General features: G+C 42.7%; 1 protein-coding gene across 6 annotated transcripts in view; it reads right to left on the reverse strand.

Annotated features, from left to right (window-relative positions):
* Window positions 1-212: 212 nt before the first annotated feature.
* The window catches only part of PTPRZ1 (protein tyrosine phosphatase receptor type Z1), a 368,376-nt gene continuing 344,215 nt past the window's right edge, over window positions 213-24,373 (reverse strand). For 3 of the 6 annotated variants that reach the window (XM_063927195.1, XM_063927194.1, XM_063927196.1), the window contains 6 exons: window positions 22,487-22,560; window positions 12,188-12,316; window positions 4,296-4,442; window positions 3,548-3,690; window positions 1,896-2,031; window positions 218-963 (listed from right to left, as the gene is read on the reverse strand). In XM_063927195.1, coding sequence (XP_063783265.1) covers window positions 823-963; window positions 1,896-2,031; window positions 3,548-3,690; window positions 4,296-4,442; window positions 12,188-12,316; window positions 22,487-22,560 — 770 coding nt within the window. In that variant the 3' untranslated portion in view covers window positions 218-822. Of the gene's footprint in view, window positions 964-1,895; window positions 2,032-3,547; window positions 3,691-4,295; window positions 4,443-12,187; window positions 12,317-22,486; window positions 22,561-24,373 lie in introns of all 6 variants that reach the window. The other 3 variants (XM_063927198.1, XM_063927197.1, XM_063927193.1) reach the window with 2 other exon arrangements.

Here is a 24,373-nt window from a genome sequence, read left to right on the forward strand (position 1 = left end):
ATATAATATATAGTTCTTCTCTTTCATACATGTTCTTATAGACATACAGTATATAAAATGCATTAAATTCTACACAATCAAAAACTGAGGTTGAACATTAGTAGCTGAATGATTTGTCAATGTGTTGTACTATTATTACTCAAATATACATGTACAAATATTGAAAACAATTTTATTTTCTTCACAAAGTGTTAAAATTCCATGCAAAACCACTGTTATTTTATAAGAATACACATGAATAATTCAGGACGTTTAGTTAACATAAAAACAAATGAAGTATCATTGTTACAATGTAGATACTAGAAAATGGACTCTGTAATAAAATATAAAAAAATCTACATTTATAAATATAAATTTGGTCCATGGAGTCACTAGAATAGTATTTACAGTAATTATTAGATTATTACTTCCTTAGGTCGGCATGGTTTCTTATTTTTTAATGAAATTTTTTTCTAAGAAGAATACCATTTACAGTCCAATAACAAAACATCTACAAACAACTACAAAGTGCTAGCAAAACACACTGTAAAAACATACAACTATAAATGAATAATTCAAAGTTTAAAATTGTGCTAGTGGTAAACTAATACTGAGTAAATATAACACCGCTTTATTCATAAAAACACTTGAATAATCAGTTAAGTTAATCATAATGAATTACAAAATGTCCCAAAAGGCACAAATTATTAATTGTGAATATTAGGCAATAGTCACTCAATACAAAAATAGTGCTGGAAGAATTTTAAACAGGTACATAATATTTGACAAGATCCTTCCACAATGTTAAACATGTTGAACAATGATATGGTAGCGTCCTCAAAATTATACTAAGGATTCTAGGCTTTCTAAAGTATTTCCATCTGGTAAAGTTGATCCATTACTCTCCATATATGCCGCTGGGCATTCTTCTTGCCTTGTGCTTACAAGACTTAGAATAGCCTTATATAAGAACTGATACTGCTCCTAGAATTGCAAGAAAAAAACAAAAACAATTTATTATAAAGTGTTAAATCGAACGGTAAAGTCTAAACCCAATTAACACATTTTTTTTTTACATTCAAGATTATATAAAACAATCCAAAAGAAGCAGCCGCACTCCACCACTATGATTAAATAATTGTATTAAATGACATGTATCAAAATTTTAACGTTTCAAGGCCCTTAATGCCTCTTTTTCAAGGTATACATGTATGCATCAGTACAGTGTGATTCAATTAGCCCCGATAAGCCTGCATGAGCCGCGGCTTATCAGGGATTTTGTTTCACCTGCCTCAGGCAGGCAAAACCAAATCCCCGGGAACAGCCAAAAACACACAGGTTTCACTGAACCTGTGTGTTTTCTGGAGAACATATATTTTTTAGGGGTGACCAAATTGGATAGCCTGAAAAAAAAATCTAAGAAAAAAATTGTGAAAAATTGCAAAGAACATCCGTTTTTCAATCAAAATGATTCTTCGCACCGAATACCCCCTATGAATGATTTATTTTTGGCCTGCTTTGTTATATTGAATGTCTGGCACTGAGGAGCTTTGTGTCACCACATAAATAAACAGTAATGATTTAATTACTACATGTAAAGGTTTGTATACTTTACCTAATTTAAATGTGTGTTCAATAAAAACACAAAGTTCATTTTGTGAGTTATTTGCTTAATTAAATTATATTTATCTTAGATGAAGATCAGGTCACAATTTACCTCAAATTAACACAATAAATACAGCTAATTGCAAATGACTCGCATATTTTGTTTAGAAAACCTTTTAATCTCCCAAAAGCCAAACCTACAAAAACAAATTAGCAGCGTTTCTTATCTCTAATTAAAATGACCCTATTCACGCTGTGCTTACTTTACCAAATGATTGAATTCAATGAAATAGCTTCTGAACTTTACTTACTATATCTGTGAAAATCCCGGGTCGCATCAGATTAATCATTTTGGTAGTCTGATAAACATCAACAGAATTTTCTTTCTCCAGCTGGTGCATGAGGGTGGACAATACACAGAATGTGCCAGCTGTCACCCCTCCATATCTGAAATCACAGGCGATACATATCATGATGCATTACAATGATTGAAGGTTGTGATAATTCATATACTTCCCTGTCAATGATAACTTCAGAGTACAGTAACTGAGCCTACAATCCAAATCTGAAAGGAATGCTGAAACTTGCCATATCCTCCTGGCAGGTGTTATTAGATTATTTGATATTGAATGCAACATTGTTATATACCTCACTCCCCAGGCACTGCCCAACCATCCCAGGGTGTAGGTGGATCTTCTTCTCCATCAGACTGGTAGTGTGGTTCTGTACTATGACATTATAGCCTAGAGTTGCTCCCACTCCATCACTGACATGAAGGAGGTGCAGCCGCCAGCTTCACCGTTTAGACGCTGACAGCTGTGCTCTTCCATGGGAACGGCCATTATGCCACTCATTCATTGTTTTGGGCTGCCCCAAAGCCTTGGTGGCCAGTGGTAGAGCTGGCTGACCTCATTCCAAACTATTGTCTCCTGTTACCAGGTGCTTTAGGTTCAGACACTGTAATATCTTCTTGCCAGGTGTACATAGGAAATATTGCCCATAGTTATAATTATTATAAGCCTTAATTCAAATGCCTTCAAATTATATCTTCTCCTTATGTACATAAAATAGAATTGCATTGAAAAAGTACAGTAACTGCTTGGAAGCTGTCAGTTCTGATCTGTATAGGAGAAATGCATTCCCCAAGATCAAACCAATATGTCAAATATATTTACTTACTTCATAAGAGCTTCAAACTTATTCATATAGATCTATACATGTTATGTATAGCTGTTTTACAGGGATCAGTACGTAATCCCGCTGGACGGGATCCCGGCGGTCGAAATACCGACGCCGGAATCCCGACCACACAATCCCGACAGGGGTGGCGAGCGGAACGCAGCCCCTTGCGGGCTCACTTCGCTCGCCACGCTGCGGGCACAGTGCCTCTCTACGCTCGGCACACTATTATATTCTCCCTCTATGGGTGTCGTGGACACCCACGGAGGGAGAATATGTCAGGATTGTGGCGGTCGGGATTCCGGCGTCGGTATTTCGACCGCCGGGATCCCGTCCAGCGGGATGTTGACCGCATCCCGTTTTACAGAGCGAATATTGTTTAAGAAATAGTTCCCTTTCCTGGTATCTGAAGCTAAAGCATCACTGGAAGACAATATAATTAGAGTCCCGTTGTAGGGGACTGAACAGATTGTAGTATGGGGGCTTGAGTTCTAGCGTCAACGTATAAAAGTTAGTAGGCTGCGGCATTATCTGTCTCCTGGCTTGATCTAACAGGGTGGGTTTTCTGACACCATTTACTATATGTGGGACTGAAGGTTACATTAATTGTAGTTATTCAAAAGTAGACAGCTTTATTACTTTGCTAATGCAAACATATAATCATGATGACAATGCAAAGATTTTATATCAAAATATTAAATATAAAACAATACTGGAATGTGATGCAGAGCCAGGCCGTAGGATTTAATGACAGGGAATGGCCCTTTGACCTCTCACTACTTACTCATCATGTACAACGATTGGCCCATCTTTATTGGCTGCTTCCTCTTTGATCAGATTTATAAGTTCAAACGTCTTACTCATTCGACTGTCAGGGTTTGGCCACTTGGGACATTGGAAATGCTTCACTTCCAGGACATAATCATCCTATAAAAATCATAATATTTAGCATGGTTTAGTGTATGTCATGACTGGAAATTATATAGAACAGCATTGTTTAAAAAAAAACAAACACTAAACTTATATTTATAATGTATTGATAACGGGCAGCTAGATGGTTTTGCATTTTACATAGGTCACAGCAGACTGGTCTTTCATTAGGTTGGCTATGCTCACGAAAAAATTGTAGCAAAGGGGTTGTCCACTTCTCATCATCTCCTTCTCTTGCATTGTTCCCCTCTAACACCTGCATACCTTGTCCTTGTCTGTTTACAGTTGTCATCTACAGCAGAGTTTATGCTAATTAAATCAGACCCAGGCTGTGTTCTGTTAAAGCGCTCTGGGCTCTCAATACTCTGCACTCCCAGAGAATATAATCTAACCACATGCATTCTTAGTTACTTACATATGCACTATGACTTTATTATTATGAATAAAATATTTGCAATAATAATACCTACTATTGACAATGCAGCAAGATCTATCTATATGTAAAGTAAACATACATATATAAACATGTTATATGTGTCATGTGTATGTCTTTCCAGTTGTGTACATGATGGATTAATACTGCTGTACAGCGTTGTACTCACCTGTGTAGCTTCTAAAATAAAATCTTGGATTATCAGCCTTTCCTCATTAGAAAGACACACATGGTCTTCCCCTACCATAGATACTGTAAAATTTCCACAGGTAATAGGTTCATCTTTGTTTGGCCAGTAGACAAATTCATCTTCAGCCTGGTCACGTAACAAGTTTTTAAAGACCATTAAACAAAATAAAAATAAACATCTCTCATTTATAAAATAGTACTTTATCAATGAAAACAACATGTATTAAAAATCAAGCAAACACATAAATCAACAAAAACAATAATAACACTATATTGCTTCCAAAGCAACAATTTCTTTAACGTCCTAGTGGATGCTGGGAACTTCGAAAGGACCATGGGGAATAGCGGCTCCGCAGGAGTCTGGGCACAACTAAAAGAAAGCTTTTAGACTACCTGGTGTGCACTGGCTCCTCCCACTATGACCCTCCTCCAAGCCTCAGTTAGATTTTTGTGCCCGGCCGAGCTGGATGCACACTAGGGGCTCTCCTGAGCTCTTAGAAAGAAAGTATATTTTAGGTTTTTTATTTTACAGTGAGACCTGCTGGCAACAGGCTCACTGCAACGAGGGACTAAGGGGAGAAGAAGCGAACCTACCTGCTTGCAGCTAGCTTGGGCTTCTTAGGCTACTGGACACCATTAGCTCCAGAGGGATCGACCGCATGGAACTGGCCTTGGTGTTCGGTCCCGGAGCCGCGCCGCCGTCCCCCTTACAGAGCCAGAAGCAAGAAGAAGTCCGGAAAATCGGCGGCATGAAGACTTCTGTCTTCACCAAGGTAGCGCACAGCACTGCAGCTGTGCGCCATTGCTCCTCATACACACTTCCCCAGAGGCTATATATGTGATAATTACCCCTGCCAGAATCCTTAAAAAAGCGGGAGAAAAGTCAGCGAAAAAGGGGCGGAGCTATCTCCCTCAGCACACTGGCGCCATTTCTCCCTCACAGCTCCGCTGGAAGGAAGCTCCCTGGCTCTCCCCTGCAGTATACACTACAGAAAAGGGTAAAAAAGAGAGGGGGGGGGCACTAACTTTAGGCGCAGTAAATATTATAGCAGCTATAGGGGACATAATTCAGTTAGTCCCTACATTATATAGCGCTCTGGTGTGTGCTGGCATACTCTCTCTCTGTCTCCCCAAAGGGCTTCTGTGGGGTCCTGTCCTCTGTTAGAGCATTCCCGGTGTGTGTGCGGTGTGTCAGTACGGCTGTGTCGACATGTTTGAGGAGGAAAATTATGTGGAGGCGGAGCAGATGCCTATAGAAGTGATGTCACCCCCTGCGGGACAGACACCTGAGTGGATGGTTTTATGGAAGGAATTACGTGCAAGTGTCGACTCCTTACACAAAAAATTTGACGACATGCCAAATGCGGGACAGCCAGCTTCTCAGCTCGTGCCTGCCCAGGTGTCTCAAAGGCCATCAGGGGCTCTAAAACGCCCGCTACCTCAGATGGCAGACGCAGATGTCGACACGGATACTGATACCAGTGTCGACAACGATGAGTCTAATCTAATGTCCACTAAGGCCATTTGTTGCATGATTGAGGCAATGAAAGAGGTGTTACACATTTCGGATATAAACCCAGGTACCACTAAAAAGGGTATTATGTTTGGGGAGAAAAAACTACCCGTAGTTTTTCCCCCATCTGAAAAATTAAATGAAGTGTGTGAAGAAGCGTGGGCTTTCCCCGATAAAAGATTGATAATCTCAAAAAAATTACTAATGGCGTTCCCTTTCCCGCCAGAGGATAGGGCACGTTGGGAAACACCCCCTAGGGTGGATAAAGCGCTCACACGTTTGTCTAAAAAGGTGGCACTTCCGTCACCGGATACGGCCACCATGAAGGAGCCTGCGGATAGAAAGCAGGAGGCGATCCTGAAGTCTGTATATACACACACAGGCATTATACTTAGACCAGCTATTGCGTCAGCATGGATGTGCAGTGCTGCCGCTGCATGGTCAGATTCCCTGTCAGAAAATATTGACACCCTAGACAGGGACACTATTCTGCTAACCATAGAGCATATTAAAGACTCAGTCTTATACATGAGAGATGCACAGAGGGAGATCTGCCGGCTGGCATCTAAAATAAGTGCATTGTCCATTTCTGCTAGGAGAGGCTTATGGACTCGGCAGTGGACAGGGGATGCAGATTCCAAAAGGCACATGGAAGTTTTGCCTTATAAGGGTGAGGAGTTATTCGGGGATGGTCTCTCGGACCTAGTTTCCACAGCAACAGCTGGGAAGTCAGCATTTTTACCCCATGTTCCCTCACAGCCTAAAAAAGCGCCGTTTTATCAGGTACAGTCCTTTCGGACCCAGAAAAACAGGCGAGGAAAAGGCGGGTTTTTTCTGTCCAGAGGCAGAGGTAGGGGAAAAAGGCTGCAACAAACAGCTGGTTCCCAGGAGCAAAAGTCCTCCCCCGCTTCTTCCAAGTCCGCCGCATGACGGTGGGGCTCCACAGGCGGAGCCAGGTACGGTGGGGTGCCGCCTCAAAAATTTCAGCGATCAGTGGGCTCGCTCACGGGTGGATCCCTGGATCTTTCAAGTAGTATCTCAGGGGTACAAGCTGGAATTCGAGGCGTCTCCCCCCCGCCGTTTCCTCAAATCGGCCTTGCCAACAACTCCCTCGAGCAGGGAGGCTGTGCTAGAGGCAATTCACAAGCTGTATTCCCAGGAGGTGATAGTCAAGGTGCCCCTACTTCAACAAGGACGGGGTTACTATTCCACACTGTTTGTGGTACCGAAACCGGACGGTTCGGTGAGACTCATTTTAAATTTGAAATCCTTGAACACATACATAAAAAAATTCAAGTTCAAGATGGAATCGCTCAGGGCGGTTATTGCAAGCCTGGACGAGGGGGATTACATGGTATCCCTGGACATCAAGGATGCTTACCTGCATGTCCCCATTTATCATCCTCACCAGGAGTACCTCAGATTTGCGGTACAGAATTGCCATTACCAATTCCAGACGCTGCCGTTTGGACTGTCCACGGCACCGAGGGTGTTTACCAAGGTAATGGCGGAAATGATGATACTCCTTCGAAAAAAGGGAGTTTTAATTATCCCGTACTTGGACGATCTCCTAATAAAGGCGAGATCCAGGGAGCAGTTGTTGGTAGGAGTAGCACTATCTCAGGAGGTGCTACACCAGCACGGTTGGATTCTGAATATTCCAAAGTCACAGCTGGTCCCGACGACACGTCTACTGTTCCTGGGAATGATTCTGGACACAGTCCAGAAAAAAGTGTTTCTCCCGGAGGAGAAAGCCACGGAGCTGTCATCTCTAGTCAGAGACCTCCTGAAACCAAAACAGGTGTCGGTGCATCACTGCACGCGAGTCCTGGGAAAGATGGTGGCTTCTTACGAAGCAATTCCTTTCGGCAGGTTCCATGCCAGAATCTTTCAGTGGGACCTGTTGGACCAATGGTCCGGATCGCATCTTCAGATGCATCGGCTAATAACCCTGTCTCCAAGAACCAGGGTGTCTCTGCTGTGGTGGCTGCAGAGTGCTCATCTTCTAGAGGGCCGCAGATTCGGCATACAGGACTGGGTCCTGGTGACCACGGATGCCAGCCTTCGAGGCTGGGGGGCAGTCACACAGGGAAGAAACTTCCAAGGACTATGGTCGAGTCAGGAGACTTCCCTACACATAAATATTCTGGAACTAAGGGCCATTTACAATGCCCTAAGTCAGGCAAAACCCCTGCTTCTACACCAGCCGGTACTGATCCAGTCAGACAACATCACGGCGGTCGCCCATGTAAACCTACAGGGCGGCACAAGGAGCAGGACGGCAATGGCAGAAGCCACAAGGATTCTCCGATGGGCGGAAAATCACGTGCTAGCACTGTCAGCAGTGTTCATTCCGGGAGTGGACAACTGGGAAGCAGACTTCCTCAGCAGGCACGACCTCCACCCGGGAGAGTGGGGACTTCATCCAGAAGTTTTCACACTGATTGTAAATCGTTGGGAACGGCCACAGGTGGACATGATGGCGTCCCGCCTAAACAAAAAACTAGAGAGATATTGCGCCAGGTCAAGGGACCCTCAGGCGATAGCGGTGGACGCTCTAGTGAGTGTACCAGTCAGTTTATGTGTTCCCTCCTCTGCCTCTCATACCAAAGGTACTGAGAATAATAAGAAAACGAGGAGTAAGGACAATACTCGTGGTTCCGGATTGGCCAAGAAGAGCGTGGTACCCGGAACTTCAAGAGATGATCTCAGAGGACCCATGGCCTCTGCCGCTCAGACAGGACCTGCTGCAGCAGGGACCCTGTCTGTTCCAAGACTTACTGCGGCTGCGTTTGACGGCATGGCGGTTGAACGCCGGATCCTAAAGGAAAAGGGCATTCCGGAGGATGTCATTCCTACGCTGATTAAAGCCAGGAAAGATGTAACTGTAAAACATTATCACCGCATATGGCGGAAATATGTTGCTTGGTGTGAGGCCAATAAGGCCCCAACAGAGGAATTTCAGCTGGGTCGATTTCTGCACTTCCTACAGGCAGGAGTGACTATGGGCCTAAAATTAGGCTCCATTAAGGTACAGATATCGGCTCTGTCGATTTTCTTCCAAAAAGAACTAGCTTCACTACCTGAAGTTCAGACATTTGTAAAAGGAGTGCTGCATATTCAGCCCCCTTTTGTGCCTCCAGTGGCACCCAGGGATCTCAACGTGGTGTTGAATTTCCTGAAATCACATTGGTTTGAGCCACTAAAGACCGTGGATCTGAAATATCTCACGTGGAAAGTGGTCATGTTATTGGCCTTGGCTTCGGCCAGGCGTGTATCAGAATTGGCGGCTTTGTCATTTAAAAGCCCTTATCTGATTTTCCATATGGATAGGGCAGAATTGAGGACTCGTCCCCAGTTTCTCCCTAAGGTGGTATCAGCTTTTCACTTGAACCAACCTATTGTAGTACCTGCGGCTACTAGCGACTTGGAGGACTCCAAGTTGCTGGACGTAGTCAGGGCCTTGAAAATTTATGTTTCCAGGACGGCTGGAGTCAGGAAAACTGACTCGCTATTTAACCTGTATGCACCCAACAAACTGGGTGCTCCTGCTTCTAAGCAGACTATTGCTCGCTGGATTTGTAGCACAATTCAGCTGGCGCATTCTGCGGCTGGACTGCCGCATCCTAAATCGGTTAAAGCCCATTCTACAAGGAAGGTGGGCTCATCTTGGGCGGCTGCCCGAGGGGTCTCGGCTTTACAACTTTGCCGAGCTGCTACTTGGTCAGGGGCAAACACGTTTGCAAAATTCTACAAATTTGATACCCTGGCTGAGGAGGACCTTGAGTTCTCTCATTCGGTGCTGCAGAGTCATCCGCACTCTCCCGCCCGTTTGGGAGCTTTGGTATAATCCCCATGGTCCTTTCGGAGTTCCCAGCATCCACTAGGACATTAGAGAAAATAAGATTTTACTCACCGGTAAATCTATTTCTCGTAGTCCGTAGTGAATGCTGGGCGCCCGTCCCAAGTGCGGATTGTCTGCAATACTTGTACATAGTTATTGTTCACTAAAGGGTTATTGTTATGAGCCATCTGTTGAGAGGCTCAGTTATGTTTCATACTGTTAACTGGATATGGTATCACGTGTTATACGGTGTGATTGGTGTGGCTGGTATGAGTCTTACCCGGGATTCAAAATCCTTCCTTATTGTGTCAGCTCTTCCGGGCACAGTGTCCTAACTGAGGCTTGGAGGAGGGTCATAGTGGGAGGAGCCAGTGCACACCAGGTAGTCTAAAAGCTTTCTTTTAGTTGTGCCCAGACTCCTGCGGAGCCGCTATTCCCCATGGTCCTTTCGGAGTTCCCAGCATCCACTACGGACTACGAGAAATAGATTTACCGGTGAGTAAAATCTTATTTTTTTAAACATATTACACATAAATGAACACAAAGAGAATGAAAAATAAATCTTATACCAGTGGATTTACTTAAAGTTTAAATAAAAATGGAACCATTACTAGATATGAGGTTCACAGGCAAACTAATATTGTGCAAAAATGGGCCAAGTCATTAACGTCACAGCAATACCCCTTTCAGACATACGCCAAAAACCAGTGAGCGCACATCAACCAGGGACCGGCTTATGTCTGAAGGGGTCTGCCTGGGTTGACAGTTCCAGATCCTGTGACCCTGCAACCGATCAGGGTTATTCCCGGGACTAGCAACCTTGGGCCTCCTGTCTGAAAGGTATGACCAGGGTCTTTATGACCCGAGTCACATCTAAAAGAAGCTGATTGATGGAGTTCTTGGTGATTACATCATCTCCAAGTGCCTTCTGTGAGCTGGAAGACTCGGGTCACCATTTGTAAACTTCCCATTAGGCACATGCCTAGGGGCGTCACTTGATCACTTGTTTAGAGGCGGCACTTGGATGATTGTATGGTACTGTCAGCCTGAAATGTACTAGTAACTGCAAACTATTTCCATTGTACTATACCATATGCCATCTTGAATGGAGTGCCCTCACTTCCAAATCTAAATATCCTGGGTCATCACCCCTGTGTGAATAAGGACAAGTACAGAAGGCCCCAGCTTCACACCATGCTCAATGTCCCGGGTCCTGGCCAGGTTGAAGCAGGGTCTTTTATGTCTGAAAGGGGTATAACTGAAGTGCCTGTGGGATCAGCTTTTGTGACCTCCAGGACAGTGATTTTCAACCATAGTCCTCAAGTACCACAAACAGGTCATGTTTTGAGGATGTCTTTAATCATGCACAGGTGAGGTAATTTATTTTGCTGGGTCAGTAAGTATCCCACCTGCTTCCATGGACAGAAATCCTGAAAACATGGCCTGTTGGGAAAACTTGAGGGTTGAGAACTTCTGCTCAGGGAGATCACAGGCCTAATTCAGACCAGCGTATGCAGGCTGAAGCCCAGTAAAGTGTGCACAAGCACAGCAGCCGCACTGCGCAAGCGCACACAGTGAAATGCAACGGCATCTCACTTGTGTGATCGCCTCTGCCTGATTGACAAGCAGAGGCGGTCGGGGACTGTCTGCGGCATTGGGAAGGCGTTGCGGCAGCGTTGGGCGGGTGCAGTCCGGACAACAGAGGCGTATCCGGACAGTTGCTGGGGTGGGTCATGGCAACCGAAGCATCTAAAAACACGGCGGGCAGCCATCTGCCTTCGCATGCTTGCCCTGTGCTGGGACCCCCCCGCTTCCACAGATTTTGTTCATAGATTTGCGTTTTTTTGCACAGCTACAATCAGGTCTTAATTAGGCCCCGCAATCAGGACTCAAAACCTGATTCAGAAGTGGTCACAATGTCATGTGCAGAGGTGCTATTTTGCCATTACAAATGCATCACAGTGCACTGTGCGGCAATTGATTAGCAACGGCGGACTCAGTGAGGATTTGCAAACTGAGTGACAGGTAAATGACCTCTTGGGGAAACTAACAGGGGGTGGCTAGAAAAACGCAGGCAAGTCAGGACCGTTTTCTGTTGCCTAGTCAGCCACTGAGACTTCGTTCAGGCCCCAGCATCTTAGGAAAGCCACTCAGTCTGAGACAACATTGGGTTGCAGTCGATGTGCATCCAATGTATCCAATGTTTCCGCTTTTGTACATAAGAGGCATATCTGAGACACAGGCGGTAGGCTTCTCTATGCACAAGACGGCGTCTGAGTCATTAGCATATTTTCGCAAGTCTGCTGTGTCAGAAATCTCAGCTGCGAATGCATCTGCATGCACCTCTGAATTACCATGTGTTAGGAGCTAAAAATGTTAACAGTGAAGATGGGGCTTAGTACTTTAAAAACTGAACAATGTATTTTATCTTCATGGTTCAGGAATATTTCATATTTGGTGTTTAGCTGTCCTATAATTTGTCAAGGGTCATGCAGAATATGAACTGGAACCTTACCATGTTCTGGTTATCAGGAAGCATTACAATAATCTGTGAATTGTGATCCCAGATCATCCTCCAGAAATCTTTAATGGTGTGCAGTAATGGATGCTGTGTAATTATAAATTCATTGCTTTCGTGGTAGCCCTGATGAAAAATAATTGGATCTATAATTATTAACTCAAATACAGTTATGGCACAATAGCATAGGGTTACCAGTCTCACTGATAAAAGATCATTTTGCTGGTACTGAAGTCAATCAATGTTTAAGTATCTCAATTGCCTTGATACAGTGTGGTCCAACGAAGAATATATGAATCAGTTTTAAAAATATTCCAGGGCACTATATTTCAAATTCTGGGCAATTGATTGCATCACTAGTCAATGCCTGATAGCTAAAGACTGCTGTTTTCTGTTGTTGTGGACCAAACAAAAAGCAATATAAGTAAGTAACGCTATAACAATATCAATTCAAGGTTGTGTATATAATAAATAATATTCACAGAAAATAAGTTATGTTGGGAAAATGATATTTCCATTATTTTCTCATAGTAACTTCCATGATACGTATATATCACTATACAGCAGTGTCATTATTTTAAATAAGAGTAACGATCAGGAGAATAATGCTTATATAAAGATGATCTTTAAAAGCACATAACCCCAAGTTTGTAGTTTACATTTGTATTTGTTTGAGGAAGCACCAATAAGACTGTATATAAATGATTTTCATACCTTCTTAAAATGTAAAATCACTATACCAATAATCACATTTTGTATTACATTTATAAAACATTAATTAATACACACATATCAATCACAACTGCCTCAACAAATAATGATCCACATAAGTACAAAATACAGTCACTGACTGAGGGGTGCAATAATGGGTATTATAAGAGATGGGGGACATGCTACAATCAGGAAGGTGGGGGGCACTGATATACAATTCAGGCACCCATACCTTATAATACTCATTATTATACCCAATCACATTAGTGTTGACAGCATTATATATGAGCGTCTTTCCCTCTCTTACTGATTGTAACAGCCTAGCAGATCCCCATCCCATATAATACCCATTATTAACAGTGGCGTAACTGTAAATTTTGTTCCCACCTGCAGAAAAAGTTTGTGGTCTCCCCCCATTCCATATGAAAAGTGAAGAATTTGCATGTACCTAGAGTTGGCAACAGTGGTGCAATCATCTAAGTTGATACAAGAAAGCATATTAGAAGTATACACATTTCACCTTTGCACAGAGACGCCACGAGATATTCGTAAGAACAGTTTTTATTGGAAAAATACATTGGGGTGATGAGTCAAAAGTCTTTTGACATCTATATTTTGTAAGTTATGTCTCTAAACATTGTTTACATTAATCACAGACTGTGTTACGGCATTCCCAATAGCTATGGTGAGGACAGACTGAAAAAAATAATCAGCAAACAGGAGGGATGCTGTCATATGTGCTCTAAGACAGGGATGTATACAACAAGCATTCAGAAGATTTTGGCATTTTGCATGAACTAGTCAATATTTGAAATCATCTCCAGGGGGTACGGGGCCATGTCAACAACGAGCTACGGGAAGACTTCCCCAGGAAAACCACAACCATGGTGGACAGAATAATTAGAAATAAGTCGTTAGCTGATCCCAGCAAGCCTGAGTGACAAATAGCCCAAGACTTTCTGGTAAATGTCCACATTTTAACTATAAGCGTTCACTCTTTAGTGGATCATTGAATCCAGTCTTAGAAGAAGCCCTTCATCAGTGTAAAGAACTACTAATGTATTTATCCTATTGTTTGTATTCCAAAAAATCATCTACAGTAATACACTGTATCCTCTCATGGAACCAAGTTGATGGTGTAGACCAGTGTTTTTCAACCACTGTGCCGTGGCACATTAGTGTGCCCTGAGCTGTCTCCAGGTGTGCCGCCATAGAAGCACAGCCAGGCCCGCCAGTGTTTTGCCGCTACTGAGGCCCTGGAACGATCAATACTGATGGGTTTAGTGGTTGCAGAGCCAGTTCTAATTTTGGGCCCGGGCAGTGTTGGGCTCTTCTGGCTTTTTCAGATGTGGCTCAGGCACTACCTAAGGAGAAGCTGCGACATGACATCCTAGGACACGCAACTGCACCATGCATCACCATTATATTTGAATGTGCCATGGCCATATTTAAATCTTGTTCAGTGTGCTGCGAGTTGTAAAAGGCTGAAAATATCTGGTGTAGAGTCTCCACATTCATTAATCTGGATCTCTAACTGAATTAGGAAACAGTGCTCCACAGAACTCACTGTCAATGTACATCTATGAATTGGCCTTAGCTAAGTATTAAAATCCTCTTTTGCTTATTTAACCTATAACATTTGGCCTGATTCAGATGTGGTTGGAGTTGCTATAGCTCCTGCTTACATGGAAGCACTAATATGGTGATGCAGCAGGAGGCGTCATGCCTCCTGCATGCATTACTGATCCGAGCTGAATCTTGGGATGTAGTATCAGATCACCTGCGACACCATTAGCCGGCTGTGTGACCCAAGGGGTACTTGAACAGAGCAGTACTTAGCCTCATTCCTCTCCCGTAAAGGTGTGAATTCCTCTATTTTGAGAAAAGTAGACCATTGCCATCCGCTCTCCACCCCCACATGCATTTGAACTGTCAATCACTGAGAGTTTGATGTCATAGTGACGTAGCAGACCTGTACTGCACATGCACAAAACAATGGTAATTAGCGGCATGCGTTGTAACCACAACCGACCTGAATAATTTGTTTTAATCACGTGTTAATTTCACTGATATTCCCATATTATAAATGTCCCATTGGGAACATTTGGTGTTAGAAGTGGTATAATCACAGAAAATATCATGACTGAGTAATGACCTAGATGGTGGTTTAGTTCCAGACCCTTGGGACCCATGTATGAGAAAAGTTATAAAATATGTGATACCAGTGCATTTAGCAGAATCATGGAAAATGGTGCTGGATATAGATTGAAGTAGCTACAAAAGCAGGGAGTGAAAAGCAGCCACTACTGTCAAGCTTTATCAGAACGCGAGAGTATGCTTGAATGTGTACTGAAAGGAAAAAATTGGAGAATCAGCTGGCTGTTCTGAAGCATATGTGTGCGGACAGGATAAATATCAGCAAGTGATGGAAAATAATTTGTTGGATACATTGTAATTGTAGTGAATAAAAAACAATGAAGGCTCATTGGTGCTAATCCTGTCTGTGTGAGGTTGCACATACTGAAGGGGGATTGGAGCATTGTTCAAGAGTTTGATTTAGAATTCTCAGTTAAGAACATTGAGTATACAGAGTCAGCAGAGGGTCTGCTACCTATTGTGACTACGAATTGGATTTAGCTAAGATCTTTTTGGGAACAGGTGTGCACGCAGAGGAGTTCCAGCTTTCTATTTCCTGCTACCACCACTCCTTTCCTTTTTTCAAGTAGGCTTGAAACAAAGGTTGTTGTTTTTTCTCTTTGATGGTACAGATTTCAGCCTTGTCTGTTTTTTGTTTGTTTTTTTCAGATTAGGCTAGCCTTAATCCCTAATATTCAGTCCTCCCTGCAAGGTGTGGATCACATTTAGCCTCCTTATGTCTTATCTTTTCCTTCTTGGGATTTACATCTCATCTTGGTGGTCTTTCAGTGGGTCTCATTTGAGTCTGTGGAGCTCTACTTCTTTCCTAGAAAGTCTCTTTTCTGTGGGTTGTCGCTTCCATCAGAGAGGTATCTGATTTTTCATCCTGGTCAATAAGTCCCTTTCTGAGGTATTTCCATCTTGACAAGGTCGTACTGTGCACTTGCCCTTCTTTCCACCCTAGGGTTGTGTACAGTTTTTGGCTGTACCAGCACACTGTCCTGCTAGCAGTACACAAATCCCCAGCTCTCATGGAGGTGGAGTGTGCTTTGCAGGTCTTTCTTGCCTGTTCTTTAGCCGCTTGTGGACCTGATAGCTTCTTGGTTCTATTGAATGCTCATTGTAGGGACTCAATGTCTTCCAAGCAAACTATATCGCAGTGGTTCACTGCCATTATGAGGCAGGTGTCTGTTTCCTATGTACAGGGCAGTGCTTGTTTCCATTAGGGCTTTCATTCCTCCAACTGTGAGCATTTCTTGGGCACCAAGGCACAGTGTTTTAGTCTAGCATCTCCACAGGGTGACAAATTGGTTCCCTCTACCTGCATTTATAGAGTCTCCTGCTTTGCTACCAAAGATGCTGAGTTTTGAGCATTAAGAATTATCCGCCAGATAGGATGTTAAGAGGAAAGAGGATTTTATACTTACCATAATAAAATCCAATTCTCATATTCGATCCAGGGAAATTGGGATCCCACCCTGGTTGTTGTGGTTTCTATTGTATGTGTTTCCTCTTTTGGCATTGGTAGATACAAAACTGAAAAGACCAGTGGAGGTGGGAAGGCATAGAGGGGGCAGAGTTTCAGTTACTTTACTCCCTTCTAAATCCAGAGTCTAACAATGTACCCCAGATAGGTTATGACAAATGGATTTTACCATGAGTACAAAAATCCTCATTGTCCACTCACTCCTAAACATTTCACTGTGTCCCCTTTTTTCTACCAAAAATGTTTAATTTTCATTGCAAATTTCCCATAATTCAACCACTGTGTTGTGGTTGTGGGAGTATAGCTAAAAATATAATTTGGCACTCCCCCCACGATTACCCCCTCCCCCAACCCCACCCCACCCTACCCAGGAAGCGCTTACCCCCAGATCACCGGAGACTCTGACTTCAAAACTCTGGCGCAGCAGTATGATGCCCCATGTCCTGTCCTAGCCAGCTGTCACAGATGCATTACTGGGAGAAGGTGTGGCCATGCTGAGCCTGCTGGGACATCCCGCCTTCTCCCAGTAATGCCTCTGTGGAGAGCCAGCTGGACAGGACACGGGACAGCATGTTGCGGCGCCAGAGTTTTAAAGTCGGAGTCTCTGCGGTGATCTGGGGGTAAGCTCTCCCCCTCCCCAGCGCCTCTGACATGTTTTTTTGGGGGGGCATGCTGCCCCCTTGCCCCACCCCATTCCGATGCCTCTGCTTGGTAGCAACAATATTAGGAGAAAAAGCACCAATATGTTTCTATACCTATTTTACTTTTCTTTATGGCCTTAATAAGATTCAGGTCACATGGGTACATTGGTTTTTCATTTAAAATGTGTTGTAGCCCTACATGGAGCCCAACTCAAAGGATTTGTGCAATAGATGGTTTGTGTATTTGTATTTGTGGCAATAAGCCTTCAAAAGGGAAAAAAGAATAAAAAGCTAAAATATACTGTATATACAGTACCTTGCTAAAGTACTCCCCCCCCCCCCCCCCCCTTTGCATTTTTCATGTTTTGTTGCCTCACAACCTGGAATTAAAATGGATTGTTTGAAGGTTTGCATCATTTCATTCACAGAACATGCCTACAACTTTGAAGATGTTTTGTTTTTGTTATTGTGAAGCAAACAACAAATAGGACAAAATAACAGAAAACTTCAGTGTACATAACTATTCACCCCCCAAAAGTCAGTACTTTGTAGAGCCACCTTTTGCGGCAATTACAGCTGCAAGTTACTTTGAATAAGTCTCTATGAGCTTGCCACATCTTGCCACTGGGATTTTTGCCCATTCCTCAAGGCAAAACTGCTCCAGCTGCTTCATGTTGGATGGTTTCCACTTGTGAACAGTAATCTTTAAGTCTTACCACAGATTCTCTATTGGATTGAGATCTGGGCTTTGACAAGGCCATTCCAATACATTTAAATGTTTTCCCTTAAACCACTCGAGTGTTGCTTTAGCAGTATGCTTCAGGTCATTGTCCTGCTGGAAGGTGAACCTTTGTCCCAGTCTCAAATCACAGGCAGACTGAAACCGGTTTTGCTCAAGAATATCCCTGTATTTAGCACCATCCATCTTTTCCTCGACTCAAAACAGTTTACCAGTCCCTGCTGCTGAAAAACATCCCCACAGCATGATGCTGCCACCACCATGTGGGTGATGGGATGTGTTGGGTTTGCGCCAGACATAGCGTTTTCCTCGGTGGCAGAAAAGTTACATTTTAGTCTCATCTGACCAGAGCACCTTCCTCCTTAAATTTGGAGAGTCGCCTACATGCCTTTTGGCAAACTCGAAACGTGCCTTCTTACTTTTAACACTAAGTAATGTCTTTTTTCTGGCCAACTCTATGGAATGTATGGCTTATTGTGGTCACATGCGCAGATACACCAGTTTCTGCTGTGGAACTCTGCAGCTCCTTCAGGGTTACCTTTAGTCTCTGTGCTGCCTCTCTGATTAATGCCCTCCTTGCCCGGTCTGTGAGTTTTGGTGGCCGGCGCTCTCTTGGCAGATTTGTTGTGGTACCATGTTCTTTCCATTTGAAGATGATGGATTTGATGGTGCTCCAGGGGATCATCAAAGATTTCGATATTTTCTTTATAACCCAACCCTGACTTGTACTTCTCAACAACTTTGTCCCTGACTTGTTTGGTGAGCTCCTTAGTCTTCATGGTGTGATGCCTCTTGCTTAGTAGTGTTGCAGCCTCTGGGGCCTTTCAGAAAAGGTGTGCTTATACTGACAGATCATGTGACACTTAGATTGCACACAGGTGGACTTCATTTCACTAATTATGTGACTTCTGAAGGTAATTGGCTGCACCAGAACTTTTGAGGGGCTTCATAGCAAAGGGGTTGAATACATATGCACATGCCAATTTTCACATTTTTATTTAACCAACTTAGACTATTTTGCACAGATCCATCACATAAAATTTAGATGAAAAAAATAAATAAATTACAGGTTGTAATGTAACAAAATAGGTAAAAAGCCAAGGGGGATGAATACTTTCGCAAGGCACTGTAGTTCCTTTGTTTATGCGTAACATAGCTGCATCAAACCTAGTTTAAAGTACAAATTTTCGGCATCCTAAACTTGAAAGAACCAACTAAATTAAATGTGAGGGTAAATTGCTGAAGTTGACCTAAATGGCTTAATGTTACAGAATAGAATAGCCTGCAATATAAGAATACATTTGTTCTAATAAATGATTAGATATGCTACCAAAGTCATATCTCACCTGAAAATAAAACCATATAACATTTGCAAAGACAGACTTAAAATAGATTAGTTGTGAAAGTGCCAAAGTATAAAAAAATGGAAATATAACTCCACCTGAAGTAAGATACACTCTTACCTCTTAAGCTCTTCTTTAAGGGGTTTCTCCATCTCATCAGCAATCTAATGCAGCTGGCATAATATCCATACTTAATAAAGCTTTTTTTGTTTTTGCTATCTCTGAAGCACACTGTAAGTGAGAGATCATTAACTAATCATAGTGTGCATTATTTTTATTGGGGGTAATTCCAAGTTGATCGCAGCAGGATTTTTTTTTAGCAATTGGGCAAAACCATGGCCCTCATTCCGAGTTGTTCGCTCGGTAAAAATCTTCGCATCGCAGCGATTTTTCGCTTAATGCGCATGCGCAATGTTCGCACTGCGACTGCGCCAAGTAAATTTGCTATGCAGTTAGGAATTTTACTCACGGCTTTTTCATCGTTCTGGCGATCGTAATGTGATTGACAGGAAATGGGTGTTACTGGGCGGAAACAGGCCGTTTTATGGGCGTGTGGGAAAAAACGCTACCGTTTCCGGAAAAAACGCAGGAGTGGCCGGAGAAACGGAGGAGTGTCTGGGCGAACGCTGGGTGTGTTTGTGACGTCAAACCAGGAACGACAAGCACTGAACTGATCGCAGATGCCGAGTAAGTCTGAAGCTACTCAGAAACTGCTACGAGGTGTGTAATCGCAATATTGCGAATACATCGTTCGCAATTTTAAGATGCTAAGATTCACTCCCAGTAGGCGGCGGCTTAACATGAGCAAATCTGCTAAAATCCGCTTGCGAGTGAACAACTCGGAATGAGGGCCCATGTGCACTGCAGGGGAGCAGATATAACATGTGCAGAAAGAGTTAGATTTGGGTGGGTTATTTTGTTTCTTTGCAGGGTAAATACTGGCTGCTTTATTTTTACACTGCAAATTAGATTGCAGATTGAACACACCCTACCAAAATCTAACTCTCTCTGCACATGTTATATCTGCCTCCCCTCCAGTGCACATGGTTTTGCCCAATTGCTATCAAAAATCCTGCTGCGATCAACTTGGAATTACCCCCATTGTTACTAGAGAAATGTATGCCATTCTAGATATCACACAGTAACAGTTGCTAATGAACTAATGATACAAAAATACAATCGCTAGCATTCATCCTGGTCGATTATGCTGGCAGCAGTTCCGTCCAGAGTACTGGACTTCAGATTAGCATAGCAATGAGTCCACCCAATTTATGTATGCAAGCAATTAGAAGATATGCATACAGTACTTGGAACTCCTATTTACTTAGAACAATTACAAACAGTGTGGAGCAGAGCAATTCCATGCCCTATCCCCAGGGCTATCTTAACAACATTGAAAGCCCTGGGCAAAGCAATACATGTGGCCCCTATCCACCCATTCAGTGGGGAATAAATAAAAAAGTCCCACACTGTTTCTTCACATGCTTCCATACACTGAATGGCTGTTAGCGCTCTGATTGCTGGATAGCTCCAACCATTCACCTATCAGCAAGCTGACATCCATTTGCTCTCTGGCTGCAGGCAGGAGGAAAATAGAGAATGCTATGCTCTGATTGGCCGTTAGCTCCAGCCATACACCCATGCTGCAGTCTTGGAGGCAAGTAGAGAATGGTGCCTGGCTGCCCTGATTGGGTGTAATTCACAATCAGGCATTATTCATTACATGAGTCCCAAGAAGCTCTGGAGGCACCAGCCTAGCAGGGAGATGTCCTCTGGCCCAGCCTGCCCTTGCTCGAAAGCCCTTAGAATCATGGGGCCCCTATGCAGCTGCCCAGCCTATATATTAAGATGGTCCTGTCTTATACCGGCCCACCACAGAACTTGTAACATCATAACATCACACCAACGGGGTGGGGTTGTCAGAACCAGGAAGTACAATACTTTCCAAAGTGCCCTTAGGAGGTTTCGGGGCAGCTCTGCTGTTCCAGACACCCTGTAAGCCAAATGCGGGTGCTGTGGAATATCAACAGTGGTGCCCCCAGGGCCCTGCACCCCTGGCGATGGCACCGATTGCACATTCCAAGTTATGGCACTGATTATGGAGACTCAAAGCACAAAAATGTTTTGGGATCACATCATATTCCTTTCTTCTACATATGTAATAACTATTGTTAATTTTTTAAATAGGATACAACCTATGGAAATTATAGAAACCACCTCATTTTCATAAAAAAACAGGTCACAAAAATATCTCAATACAGTATGTTGATAAAAGCAGATATTAGAGAACCAGACACACACCTGAGTGTGCAAATATGAAGGAGGGCATAAGGAATGAATTCAGTTTAGGTTAGTTTGATTACAATTAAGGGCTTGGGGGTGTAAAATTTCCTTCTTACCCCTGGTGCAACCTTGCAACCATTTCTAGTTACAAGTCTGCCGTGACATTGGTAAAGCTAAGTATGGGTCGGTAATATACACTCAGACCGATATCTAGTATCCGGCCAAATCGGAACGACATATTGGCCAGATCGTTCAGTGTGTACCTGCGAATGTGGACTCCTGCAGTTGCATGCAATATCTTTCGGTCAGCTGTGCTGCACAGCCAACCAGAAGAGATCACATGCAACCAGATGTGTATTAATGAAGGATGTAACAGTGATCGTGCTAATCGGGCATGCTCCGAGCCAAAGGGAATTAAGCCCGACCATTGACCCGATCGTCTGTCGTTCAGGTGTGTCCCCACTCTAGTAGAATGTTGCATAAAAAGAACAATATTGTGTGAAATAGCTTTATCTGACAAATAAAATACAATACAATCCTGAAGCAATATACGTTTTTGCACATTCACTCTCTCTGTAATTTACATAAGTAGTCATTTTTAAATAAACTAGATTCTCCAGACCGTGGATCTTCTAATAAATAATTGTAACACATATTCATATACTGTACTTCCGTTCATCTAAATTATATCACGTTGCTTTGCTGCCAAGAATAACAATTTGTGACCTTCAATAAACATTCAAGCAAGGCGGATGGCTATTCATTTGCATCAAGACATCTGTATCAATTCCTTAATAAGAAGCAGTGACGGATTTATAGTAACAAACATATTTCACAGATAAGTTGATGCTTAGTATTAGAGAAAAACATAAAATTGATTTGTAGCAATATCTGTCAAAATTAGTGACTGACAATGTTTCTCAAGTTTAATTAATCATTAAGAAATGTATTACTCACCAGTATGTATGAAGCATTAATATAATCGGTTCCTTCTCCAATCAGTGAAGACAGTCCCACTCTAGACCTCTCAACTGTGACATATTAAGGAATAAACACCGGTTAACAAGGAGTCTTTTCATGGAGTGATTGAACTGCTCAACTATTTAGAAAGGTCAATATAAAGTACAGATTGAATTTTAATATTCTTTTTAGCCTAACTTTAATATAAAACTTTACTATGTTCTGGGTACTGTACGTCAAATAAAAAGCCTTTGCTGCTATGCATGCACCCCGTATGCTTATGTGCCTATTACACGCAGGGATGTGTGGGCCAAGATTACAGTATCTGTGCGGGAGCACAATTTTAATAGGAGGTGGTGGGTAGATTGTAGGCGCTCCTTGTTGTATAGTAGAATGCAGCTAGTTGAATCTAGTTATAATTATCCACATGGAAAAACAAGATTGCATTTATTGGAGAAGATTATTTTAAAACAGATTCAAGGGGAAAAGTCCATTTAGATGGAGGATTATCTGTTTAATAGTGGAAGGGGGGGGGGGGGGGCGGCAGTTGAGCACTTTATATGGTACAGCTCAGTTCTAGGTACACTGTGAGCTATTGGCAGAGCACCAGAAGGTAAGGACTACTTCCGTCTCCTGTATAATTTACCGACTTGTAGTGCAGCCTTGGATAGGGACACAGTGAAAAGGGAATCATACTGCTTCTCTGCATGTGACCCAGGGCACAAAGACTTGCCATTACTCCGAGAGGCAAACACTTCCACTGCCTCTGGGGGTTACACCGTTGCTATGATTGCTGTAAAAACTTTAAATGCATAGAAAGGATGAAATGAATGAAGGGGGTAGTCTTACAGTGTTAGGCAACTGGAATTTGTTGTCATGTTTTTACTCTTTCCAACATGCATGTTTCCAGTCAAGCTCACAATCACCCAAAAAAAATAGGAGCAGCTTGCTCTTATTTCCCTAACCAAATGATCTGTACTTCTGTAAGTATCCTTTCATCTTTAAGTTAATGTGAGATGGTTATACAAAATATAATTTATACAATGTCAGTGTTATTAGTTGATTGACTATCACATTGCCAATGGAAATGGTGTGACATAGTAGTCAAATTGAAGGAAACACGGAATAAAGCAAAACTGGCAAATAAGCAAACCACAAGCATATCTGATTTAATAACACCTTCTGCACATTTTTTTTTAAAAGTTGAAAATTGAAATCCAGTTAAAAAAACAAAAACAGTTCCACTGGTACTTCTAGTCCCTGTGTTTAGTACTGAGTAGAATAGTAGGCAGTAGGGACATATGCCTTGGCTTGGTGTGAACCCAGCAGTGAAGAAAATAATTTCTTTCTGACTTTGAAGTGTCAGCAGGAGATTGGTGTCTTTAAAGTGTTTTTTTATGAACACCAGCAAAACCTTTTAGACTAGTGCAATATACAGAAGCATGAAATATAAGTCCCAGACACCTTTAGCCATTTCATTACGCCATGTGTAGGTGTGGAGATCTAGGGGGATAGGCATGGTACAGCATTGTCGTCTTGGGTGAAGAAGCGCTTCTCACACCACTACCCCCATCTATCAACTTCTACCCTAGCTGATGGCTCATCTAAGCAGAATGTAACACAAGTTTACCAACCTGACATTATGGAATTGCGCTCATTACTGTGAGCACACAGTGTGCATGTAGAAGCGACAGGGTGCAGGGATCAATAGATAATGTTTTTTAATGTCATTATACCATGTATTAATTTTGCCACCCAAGTAGATTCTGAAAAGGCATTATATGTGTCCTAATGCAAGGAGGCCACTAATTTATTTTGTCCGCTAACTTCTCAAGTGACTAGTATATCTTAAATAGGGAAATATTAACAGGAGTAAAACCAAGT

The sequence above is a fragment of the Pseudophryne corroboree genome, chromosome 6, assembly GCF_028390025.1.
Source record: "Pseudophryne corroboree isolate aPseCor3 chromosome 6, aPseCor3.hap2, whole genome shotgun sequence".
NCBI classification, from domain to species: domain Eukaryota; kingdom Metazoa; phylum Chordata; class Amphibia; order Anura; family Myobatrachidae; genus Pseudophryne; species Pseudophryne corroboree.